Source organism: Coregonus clupeaformis, chromosome 4 (assembly GCF_020615455.1).
Source record: "Coregonus clupeaformis isolate EN_2021a chromosome 4, ASM2061545v1, whole genome shotgun sequence".
In the NCBI taxonomy this organism is placed as follows: Eukaryota; Metazoa; Chordata; class Actinopteri; order Salmoniformes; family Salmonidae; genus Coregonus; species Coregonus clupeaformis.
Window position 1 is genome coordinate 504,812 of NC_059195.1, and position 11,988 is coordinate 516,799.

General features: G+C 45.5%; 1 protein-coding gene across 2 annotated transcripts in view; it reads left to right on the forward strand.

Annotated features, from left to right (window-relative positions):
- LOC121549031 (fatty acyl-CoA reductase 1) overlaps nucleotides 1-11,988 on the forward strand; it is a 65,062-nt gene that overhangs the window by 32,004 nt on the left and 21,070 nt on the right. For both annotated transcript variants that reach the window (XR_005996727.2, XM_041860823.2), the window contains exon 2: nucleotides 2,666-2,933. Coding sequence is in view for 1 of the 2 variants with exons in the window: in XM_041860823.2 (XP_041716757.1) it covers nucleotides 2,706-2,933 (228 nt within the window). In the remaining variant the exon portion in view is untranslated. The remainder of the gene's footprint in view (nucleotides 1-2,665; nucleotides 2,934-11,988) is intronic.

Sequence of the window (11,988 nt, forward strand, 5' to 3'; positions counted from 1 at the left end):
TCGCAAACCACTGTATATGCTGTGATTGATTGCCTTATGAATATTCATGATCTAATATGAATGCTTGCGCCAGCACTATGATTAAGGTCAGAGGACACGAACAGTTTATCACTCAGTTCATCAAATCTAAACAGTGTGTGTGTGTGTGTGTGTGTGTGTGTGTGTGTGTGTGTGTGTGTGTGTGTGTGTGTGTGTGCGCGTGCGCGTGCGCGCGTCTGTGACCGTCCTCTCCTCCCCACTTACACTGTCATTAACAAAGTGACTCCCAGCACCCAGTGAGTCCCAGCTTTACTTCTTTCTACAGGTCTGTCACCTATACTCAGCATTAATACGTACACAATACATACAGTGGGGAAAAAAAGTATTTAGTCAGCCACCAATTGTGCAAGTTCTCCCACTTCAAAAGATGAGAGGCCTGTAATTTTCATCATAGGTACACGTCAACTATGACAGACAAAATGAGAAAAAAAAATCCAGAAAATCACATTGTAGGATTTTTTATGAATTTATTTGCAAATTATGGTGGAAAATAAGTATTAGGTCAATAACAAAAGTTTCTCAATACTTTGTTATATACCCTTTGTTGGCAATGACACAGGTCAAACGTTTTCTGTAAATCTTCACAAGGTTTTCACACACTGTTGCTGGTATTTTGGCCCATTCCTCCATGCAGATCTCCTCTAGAGCAGTGATGTTTTGGTGCTGTCGCTGGGCAACACGGACTTTCAACTCCCTCCAAAGATTTTCTATGGGGTTGAGATCTGGAGACTGGCTAGGCCACTCCAGGACCTTGAAATGCTTCTTACGAAGCCACTCCTTCGTAGCCCGGGCGGTGTGTTTGGGATCATTGTCATGCTGAAAGACCCAGCCACGTTTCATCTTCAATGCCCTTGCTGATGGAAGGAGGTTTTCACTCAAAATCTCACGATACATGGCCCCATTCATTCTTTCCTTTACACGGATCAGTCGTTCTGGTCCCTTTGCAGAAAAACAGCCCCAAAGCATGATGTTTCCACCCCCATGCTTCACAGTAGTAGGTATGGTGTTCTTTGGATGCAACTCAGCATTCTTTGTCCTCCAAACACGACGAGTTGAGTTTTTACCAAAAAGTTATATTTTGGTTTCATCTGACCATATGACATTCTCCCAATCCTCTTCTGGATCATCCAAATGCACTCTAGCAAACTTCAGACGGGCCTGGACATGTACTGGCTTAAGCAGGGGGACACGTCTGGCACTGCAGGATTTGAGTCCCTGGCGGCGTAGTGTGTTACTGATGGTAGGCTTTGTTACTTTGGTCCCAGCTCTCTGCAGGTCATTCACTAGGTCCTCCCGTGTGGTTCTGGGATTTTTGCTCACCGTTCTTGTGATCATTTTGACCCCACGGGGTGAGATCTTGCGTGGAGCCCCAGATCGAGGGAGATTATCAGTGGTCTTGTATGTCTTCCATTTCCTAATAATTGCTCCCACAGTTGATTTCTTCAAACCAAGCTGCTTACCTATTGCAGATTCAGTCTTCCAAGCCTGGTGCAGGTCTACAATTTTGTTTCTGGTGTCCTTTGACAGCTCTTTGGTCTTGGCCATAGTGGAGTTTGGAGTGTGACTGTTTGAGGTTGTGGACAGGTGTGTTTTATACTGATAACAAGTTCAAACAGGTGCCATTAATACAGGTAACGAGTGGAGGACAGAGGAGCCTCTTAAAGAAGAAGTTACAGGTCTGTGAGAGCCAGAAATCTTGCTTGTTTGTAGGTGACCAAATACTTATTTTCCACCATAATTTGCAAATAAATTCATAAAAAATCCTACAATGTGATTTTCTGGAATTTTTTTCCTCAATTTGTCTGTCATAGTTGACGTGTACCTATGATGAAAATTACAGGCCTCTCTCATCTTTTTAAGTGGGAGAACTTGCACAATTGGTGGCTGACTAAATACTTTTTTTCCCCACTGTAGGTTATGTCAAGTGTATTGAGTGTTAGCTCATGTGAGGAGACTCTGAGTCTGAACTGAGCCTAGTGTGGTTCTGATGTTCTCACAGCCTCAGCTAATTTTCTCCTATCCTTTCTTCTTCCCCTCTCACACACTCCATCTTGTTTTCTCTCTCTCTCTCTCTCTCTCTCTCTCTCTCTCTCTCTCTCTCTCTCTCTCTCTCTCTCTTTCTCTCGTTCTCTCTCTCGTTCTCTCTCTTTCTCTGTCTCTCTCTCGTTCTCTCTCTCTCGTTCTCTCTCTCGTTCTCTCTCTTGTCCTGTCTCTCTCTCTCTCGTTCTCTCTCTTGTTATGTCTCTCTCTCTCTCTCTCTCTCTCTCTCTCTCTCTCTCTCTCTCTTCTCGTTCTCTCTCTCTCGTTCTCTCTCTCTCTCTCTCTCTCTCTCTCTCTCGTTCTCTCTCTCTGTCTCTCTCTCTCGTTCTCTCTCTCTCTCGTTTTCTCTCTCTGTCTCTCTCTCTCTCGCTCTCTCTCTCTCTCTCTCTCTGTCTCTCTCTCTGTCTCTCTCATTCTCATTCTCTCTCTCTCTCTCTCTCTCACTCTCCTCTCCTCTCCTCTCTCGTTCTCTCTCTCTCTCTCTCTCTCTCTCTCTCTCTCTCTCTCTCTCTCTCTCTCTCTCTCTCTCCTCTCGGTCTCTCTCATTCTCTCTCCCTCCCTCCATCCCTTTATCTTTCTCTCTAAGAGCTGCCTTGTGAAGGCTTGGACTGGGACGAGCTACACAGATGGGAAAGACAGAAGGAGAGACAGGGGCAGACGGCAGCATGGCGTCTATCGCTGACTACTACGCAGGCAAAAACGTGCTGATCACTGGCGCCACGGGCTTCATGGGCAAGGTGCTGGTGGAGAAACTGCTGCGGTCCTGTCCAGAGGTCCGAACCCTCTACATCCTGGTCAGGCCCAAGGCTGGACAGTCCATGCAGGAACGGGTCAGCGTCATGATGAAGTGCAAGGTGAGGGGCACTACTCGATGGTTTAGTACACTACTAGGCTGTAGTACACTAGGTTGTAGTACACTACAATGTAGTACACTAGGCTATAACACACTAGGCTGTAGTACACTAGGCTGTAGTACACTAGGTTGTAGTACACTAGGCTGTAGTACACTAGGCTATAGCACACTAGGTTGTAGTACACTAGGTTGTAGTACACTAGGTGTAGTACACTAGGCTGTAGTACACTAAGTTGTAGTACACTAGGTTGTAGTACACTAGGCTGTAGTACACTAGGTTGTAGTACACTAGGCTGTAGTACACTAGGTTGTAGTACACTAGGCTGTAGTACACTAGGCTGTAGTACACTAGGCTGTAGTACACTAGGTTGTAGTACACTAGGCTGTAGTACACTAGATTGTGGTACACTAGGTTGTTGTACACTAGGCTGTAGTGCACTAAGTTGTAGTACACTAGAATGTAGTACACTAGGTTGTAGTACACTAGGCTGTAGTACACTAGGCTGTAGTACACTAGGCTGTAGTACACTAGGTGTAGTACACTAGGTTGTAGTACACTAGGCTGTAGTACACTAGGTTGTAGTACACTAGGTTGTAGTACACTAGGCTGTAGTACACTAGGCTGTAGTACACTAGGTTGTAGTACACTAGGTTGTAGTACACTAGGCTGTAGTACACTAGGCTGTAGTACACTAGGTTGTAGTACACTAGGCTGTAGTACACTAGGCTGTAGTACACTAGGTTGTAGTACACTAGGCTGTAGTACACTAGATTGTGGTACACTAGATTGTGGTACACTAGGCTGTAGTACACTAAGTTGTAGTACACTAGGTTGTAGTACACTAGGTTGTAGTACACTAGGCTTTAGTACACTAGGCTGTAGTACACTAGGTTGTAGTACACTAGGCTGTAGTACACTAGGTTGTAGTACACTAGGCTGTAGTACACTAGGCTGTAGTACACTAGGTTGTAGTACACTAGGCTGTAGTACACTAGGTTGTAGTACACTAGGTTGTAGTACACTAGGCTGTAGTACACTAGGTTGTAGTACACTATGCTGTAGTACACTAGGTTGTAGTACTCTAGGCTGTAGTACACTAGGCTGCAGTACACTAGGTTGTAGTACACTAGGCTGTAGTACACTAGGTGTAGTACACTAGGTTGTAGTACACTAGGTTGTAGTACACTAGGCTTTAGTACACTAGGCTGTAGTACACTAGGTTGTAGTACACTAGGCTGTAGTACACTAGGCTGTAGTACACTAGGTTGTAGTACACTAGGTGTAGTACACTAGGTTGTAGTACACTAGGTTGTAGTACACTAGGTTGTAGTACACTAGGCTGTAGTACACTAGGTTGTAGTACACTAGGCTGTAGTACACTAGGTTGTAGTACACTAGGCTGTAGTACACTAGGTTGTAGTACACTGGGTTGTAGTACACTAGGTTGTAGTACACTAGGTTGTAGTACACTAGGTTGTAGTACACTAGGCTGTAGTACACTAGGCTGTAGTACACTAGGTTGTAGTACACTAGGCTGTAGTACACTAGGCTGTAGTACACTAGGCTGTAGTACACTAGGCTGTAGTACACTAGGTTGTAGTACACTAGGCTGTAGTACACTAGGTTGTAGTACACTAGGCTGTAGTACACTAGGTTGTAGTACACTAGGCTGTAGTACACTAGGCTGTAGTACACTAGGTTGTAGTACACTAGGCTGTAGTACACTAGGTTGTAGTACACTGGGTTGTAGTACACTAGGTTGTAGTACACTAGGTTGTAGTACACTAGGTTGTAGTACACTAGGCTGTAGTACACTAGGCTGTAGTACACTAGGTTGTAGTACACTAGGTTGTAGTACACTAGGTTGTAGTACACTAGGCTGTAGTACACTAGGCTATAGGACACTAGGCTGTAGTACACTATACCAGGGGGGAACCTCTGTAGTCTAAAGAAGTCACTTCTCATTATCTCCTCCTACTGATCTGAAGTGAAGGCAAACTGGATCATTCATCTGTTTCCTGTTGGCTTTGTGCCACATGCAGGTTTACAAATGCATGCTGAAGCATCGTGGCTCTGTTTTACTCTCTGCTGCTACTGATGTTGTTATTGCCCTCTAACTGAGAACACTCACACAGGCAGGCACACACAGATAATTAACAATGGAGGCACCAGTTAATGGGATCTTAATTAACTCTCTGTCTACAGTGGAGGCACCAATTAATGGTACAGCAATGAGAGAGATAGTGAGTGAGAGAGAGAGAGACAGAGAGAGAAAGACTGAGAGAGAGAGAAAGAGAGAGAAGAGAGAGAAGAGAGAGAGTGAGAGAGAGAGAGAGAGAGAGAGAGAGAGAGAGAGAGAGAGAGAGAGAGAGAGAGAGAGAGAGAGAGAGAGAGAGAGAGAGAGAGAGAGAGAGAGAGAGAGAGAGAGAGAGAGAGAGAGAGAGAGAGAGAGAGAGAGAGAGAGAGAGAGAGAGAGAGAGAGAGAGAGAGAGAGAGAGAGAGAGAGAGAGAGAGAGAGAGAGAGAGAGAGAGAGAGAGAGAGAGAGAGAGAGAGAGAGAGAGAGAGAGAGAGAGAGAGAGAGAGAGAGAGAGAGAGAGAGAGAGAGAGAGAGAGAGAGAGAGAGAGAGAGAGAGAGAGAGAGAGAGAGAGAGAGAGAGAGAGAGAGAGAGAGAGAGAGAGTAATTAATGAGTTTGTGCCAGGAGCTGGATGTGATTCTACCTTGACTTCAAACACCCAGAATGTGTCTTCACACACCAGAGAAAGGATATCAACTTGGTGTTCATCAAACACAACAGTCTGTTTGTGCAGTCGACAACACTATACAAGACAACACTAGCCAGCCAAACAAGACAGTGAGGAAGAAGAGGACAGAGAAACAGACTGGCTGCCATATCCAGCCTAATCGAACCTGACCATTCAAAGGAATGTGTTAAGCTACGGCTGTATAAAGCATTTCCCTCCAATTGTTATTCATGTCACTGTTGCAGTCTGCATAGTCTCTCGTGACAGTCTTAACAACAGCGCGCAGTTGAGATTCTGGGTGCTGACATTACAGTCTCTGTATTATCCGTCTTAGACAGAGTTTTTTCTTTACAAAGGAGGATCCTATAGGAGGAATGCTCTCGGCCCGTTCCAGACGCTTTTCATGCCGTATGCCCTTATGGAACTTGAATGTCACTCAGAACTCCTGTTGCTAGGTAACAGCCAACCAAGCGTCTCTGTGGGCTCTGTTAAAATCATGTTATCAGGCAAAGGTGCTGTGACCTGGAAAAGGACATCCAGATAGACATCTGATTGAATTAACATGAATTGACTCTCTCGTGATATGCCTTGACCACTAAAGAGTAGGCCTATAAATTAGGTAATCTGTTGTCTGGTTAGTTGAGTTCTGTGAATTGCAGGGCATTGGATGTAATGTAAAGTGTGATAGATATGCATAAGGAGTAAGGGTGCCTTAGTTTAGGCTTTTTTGCATGCCTTCTGTAGCTCAATTGGTAGAGCATGGCGCTTGTAACGCCAGGGTAGTGGGTTCGATCCCCGGGACCACCCATACGTAAAAATGTATGCACGCATGACTGTAAGTCGCTTTGGATAAAAGCGTCTGCTAAATGGCATATAATATCATATAATATATAATAATAGGCTGCTATTCTCTTATATTCTAGACATAGAAGAACCCTATTTAGAGCTGAAAAATATATTTAGCCCAGAGTGTTCTAGGGTCAGGGTGCAGATCTGTGTGGGAGAGGTGGGGGATGCTGGAATGCTAGAGGGGCAAGAAGGGGAATCTGCTGGAATTCTGCTGACTGGGCTTGGGTCTGAGTGGGTGATGATCTGGCCAATATGTTGTGAACGATAATATTGATAATTGGTCAGTGGAAGAGGAGTGGTCTTTAGTTTGGTGGGATGTGGTTGGTGGAACCTAGATGGCTCCATGTAAACTGTGGAGGGATGCTGAGTGGTACACCTGTGTGTATGTGTGTCTGTGTGTGTGTGTGTGTGTGTGTGTGTGTGTGTGTGCACCTTATTAGTTGCTGACTCCAGCAGTCATCTGGATCTCACCAAGGGAGGGCCAGAACAGAACAGCTGCCCTGGTGTACTGCATCTCAGAACTGTCCCCCGCTGCCCACCTTCTGTTCTCCTGTTTAACACCATACCTCAGCTATTACCACACCTCTTTTATCAAACAGTCTACTGGATGTGGAATCCCAAACTGTGTGGAAATGGAACTGATTGTTGGCTCTCCATATTTGTTCAAACTTGTACTCAGTTCACAGAGGGGAGGAGGGCAGGGAGGCTGTTGAAGCAGGCCTCTACTGAACAACTGTTGTGTTGTTGTTTTGGTAAAGAACAGTCATCTCTCTCTTGTTCTTCCTCTTGTCTTGCTCTGAATGAAGGGTACATTGTGTGACTCACAGAGCAGCAGAGAAGCAAGGGTGTGGTGATATTCTGGGTGTTCTGCCCTTGAGCAAGGCAGTTAAGCCCCACAACAACTGCTCCCCAGGCGCTGATGACGTGGATAAAGGCAGCCTCCCGCACCTCTCTGATTCAGAGGGGTTGGGTTAAATGAGGAAGACACATTTCGGTTGAATGCATTCAGTTGTACAACTGACTAGAAATCCCATTCCCCCTTCCAGTGTGTGTGTGTGTGTGAGAGAGAGAGAGAGAGAGAGAGAGAGAGAGAGAGAGAGAGAGAGAGAGAGAGAGAGAGAGAGAGAGAGAGAGAGAGAGAGAGAGAGAGAGAGAGAGAGAGAGAGAGAGAGAGAGAGAGAGAGAGAGAGAGAGAGAGAGAGAGAGAGAGAGAGAGAGAGAGAGAGAGAGAGAGAGAGAGAGAGAGAGAGAGAGAGAGAGAGAGAGAGAGAGAGAGAGAGTAATTATATTTGGCCTTTCATTTTGTCTCCCTGACCAACCTTGATCACTGTGGTGAGATCTCTTTCTCTCTGTCTCTCTTGCTTTCTGTCTCTCTCACTCTCTCTCTCTGTCTATCTCGCTCTCTGTCTCTCTTTCTCTCACTCTCTCTCTCTCTCTCTCTCTCTATCCCTCTCTCTCTCTCTCTCTCTCTCTATCTCTCTCTCTCTCTCTCTTTCTCACCACACCTGACCACAGCCAGATGGATTCATATTTCTTAGAAAAAGCCTGTGGTTGTAGTGTAGGCTACAGTTGAAGTCGGAGGTTTACATACACTTAGGTTGGAGTCATTAAAACTCGTTTTTCAACCACTCCACAAATTTCTTATGGGAGGAAGTCCCGGGGAGCTGGGTGGCCGCACACTCACTGTCCTGGAGTTTAGTCTCTACTGAGGGAGGGAGGGCAGGGCCAGATCAGAATGGCAGCCAGGACAGACTAACAGACTACCGAGCCAGTCATCCAAAGGTTACCGTACTACCACATCCATACCCCATAAGGACCAGAAGTTTTCCTGGTCAGGTTCTGTGGTCAGGAAAAACTAGACGTAGAGGAAAGCTGGCCAATGATGACTTAATAATCCCTTGGCTTCTTTAAGGTGCACCGGCCATTTACACATTTTAATAATTTATATGATATGATGAAAGACTGAATTGTAAAATTGTAGGCCAGGCATGTAGGCCAGGCAATGTAATGTAAAATCCACAAAGCTTACAAGCTTGGCATCCAGCCTATATTAAGATTTCAATATCAGGCAACTACTCCACCTAGATATTTAACACACTTTTACAGAAACCTATGATGACAATTAGTATTTTAGGGCACTCTATAACTGAAATAGCCTGAAGCTTTCCTGCCTCACTGAATTCAGTGTCAGTAATTTCATCCCCAGCTGGCTCTCTATATGCGGTAGCAATTGAGCCTGGGGACGAAGTTACACGTTGTACAGTGGAAACAAAACCTCTGTTTAGATTAAGGCTGCAACTACATCCATAATGTATTTAGAAATGTCTGCCTTTGTGGAATCCTTTGTTTCAGTGGTCTGTGGTAAACCAGTGGTGACAGTGACTGGTACTATAATGCGCTCTGGTATTGCATCCTTGAATTATTGGAGCCCCTGGGATGGATGGGGCAGCTGGTGTGGACCAAGTACCTCTGGGGGAACATCCAGGGCAACACTTATTGACTGGCTGTGTTTACAAGGCTAGTCTACACACTGCAGTGGTATCTGTTCTAGTATGAGTGCTTCAAGAGTCGCCCCCAGAGAGGGAGGGAAGGCCCTCTCAACTCCCCAGCTCAATAAGGGTATTGCAGAGAAATGTGTTTGTGTTTGTGTGTGCGTGTGCTCGTGGATATGCATGGGTCCCCCACGAATACATTGCATTATCGATTTCCTCTTGTTTGCGACTAATGTTCGGGCCTGATTGTTTCTTCCCTAACAGGGAGCTTTGTGTTTCCGCTTGTTCCTGCCCTACTTATAGCCTTGTACTTGTAACTTTCTCCCTGCATTGATAAATGCTAGCTCTCACTGTGGGTCATCACCTTTAACACAGGCACAGCGTAACTGTTATGGCTGTTAAACGGGTCAATGGCTAGCATTGCTGCTCCCATCTGGCCTGGTGTTATTGAATCAGGTCCAATGACTGCACCCTATGGTATGGTGTATTGCTGCCTACGTGGAATTACATTTCAATACATACAATTATATTACAAGGTGTGTAAAGCTCTGTTTAAATGGTGGATGTAACAGTTTAGAGAGCGCTCATCCACACAGGGCTATACCATTACACACAGGTCCCGCCCAGAGACAGGGAGTTTGACAGAGAGAGGGTAGGCTGCCAGCTTGGCACGGTGCCAGTCATTTCATGCCGCTCCTCATCTGGGGCTGGTGGGCATGTGGCACGAGGGGCAGAGAGGCAGCGAGGCTGGTGGCAGACACTCCACACACCCACAACTCCCTTCAGAGAGAGAGAGAGAGAGAGAGAGAGAGAGGGAGAGAGAGAGAGAGAGAGAGAGAGAGAGAGAGAGAGAGAGAGAGAGAGAGAGAGAGAGAGAGAGAGAGAGAGAGAGAGAGAGAGAGAGAGAGAGAGAGAGAGAGAGAGAGAGAGAGAGAGAGAGAGAGAGAGAGAGAGAGAGAGAGAGAGAGAGAGAGAAGAGAGAGAGAGAGAGAGAGAGAGAGAGAGAGAGAGAGAGAGAGAGAGAGAGAGAGAGAGAGAGAGAGAGAGAGAGAGAGAGAGAGAGAGAGAGAGAGAGAGAGAGAGAGAGGACAACTGGCATCCCTACAGAGGGGCCACACATATAGATTTGCATATAATTAGGCCACAAATTAACTTTGGTTTGTGAAACAAATTAGCACATTGAACAGTGTAGGGCAGACATGCATTTTGCACATGCTCAGTGGTGGCCCTTATCCTAATGGGGACCACAGCAACCCAGCCTGGTGTCCCCATAGGGATAAAGTGTCTGCCAAGCGCCTTCCCCTTTCCACATCTAGATAGTTGTTTGTGTATTAGACAAGAGATTTAGCTGATTCAATGTGATTTTTTTTCTGCCTGATGACCTTCTCTTTTAGTGTGACCACATTTTGAGGTCAAAAAGAAGCGATGCTAGAACGGTGCCTTGGTGCACACCAAATCACAATGTCTCAAACTCTAACAGATGCCCTACATGAATGAACTTGAGGAGGCAGTATACAGAGCTCTCATTACATCTCTTCAGACCTGCACAGACATTGTTCACCTACTGCTCTCCAGTCTTGGACTTTTGGTTGATGGATGGAGCTTAAACGGCTAGAGGAAAAGAGAGAGCGTGTCGCTGTGAAATATGAAAGTATGGAATGCTTGGGGGTCAGAGTTGACTTGTTCATGTGTAATGACTTAGCCCTTGGTGTGTGTGTGTGTGTGTGTGTGTGTGTGCGTGTGTGTGTGCCTACACATCCGGTCAAAAGTTTGGACACACCTACTCATTCAAGGGTTTTTCATTATTTGTACTATTTTCTACATTGTAGAATAATAGTGAATACATCAAAACTATGAAATAACACATATGGAATCATGTAGTAACCAAAAAAGTGTTAAACAAATCAGAATATATTTTATTTCTTTAAATTGCCACCCTTTGGCATTCTCTCAACCAGCTTCACCTGGAATGCTTTTCCAACAGTCTTGAAGGAGTTCCCACATACTGTATGCTGAGCACTTGTTGGCTGCTTTTCCTTCACTCTGCGGTCCGACTCATCCCAAACCATCTCAATTTGGTTGAAGTCAGGGGATTGTGGAGGCCAGGTCATCTGATGCAGCACTCCATCACTCTCCTTCTTGGTAACATAGCCCTTACACAGCCTGGAGGTGTGTTGGGTCATTGTCCTGTTGAAAAACAAATGATAGTCCCACTAAGCCCAAACCAGATGGGATGGCGTATCGCTGCAGAATGCTGTGGTAGCCATGCTGGTTAAGTGTCACCATCAAAGCACCCCCACACCATAACACCACCTCCTCCATGCTTTACGGTGGGAAATGCACATGCGGAGATCATCCGTTCACCCACACTGCGTCTCACAAAGACACGGCGGTTGGAACCCAAAATCGTAAATTTGGTCTCATCAGACCAAAGGACACATTTCCACCGGTCTAATGTCCATTGCTCGTGTTTCTTGGCCCAAGCAGGTCTCTTCTTCTAATTGGTGTCCTTTAGTAGTGGTTTCTTTGCAGCAATTCGACCATGAAGGCCTGATTCACACAGTCTCCTCTGAACAGTTGATGTTGAGATGTGTCTGTTACTTGAACTCTGTGAAACATTTATTTGGGCTGCAATTTCTGAGGCTGGTAACTAATGAACCTATCCTCTGCAGCAGAGGTAACTCTGGGTCTTCCATTCCTGTGGCGGTCCTCATGAGAGCCAGTTTCATCATAGCACTTTATGGTTTTTGCAACTGCACTTCAAGAAACGTTCAAATTCTTGAAATGTTCCGTATTGACTGACCTTCATGTATTAAAGTAATGATGGACTTTCGTCTCTCTTTGCTTATTTGAGCTGTTCTTGCCATAATATGGACTTGGGTTTTTTAGCAAATAGGGCTATCTTCTGTATACCCCCCTACCTTGTCACAACACAACTGATTGGCTCAAACGCATTAAGAAGGAAATAAA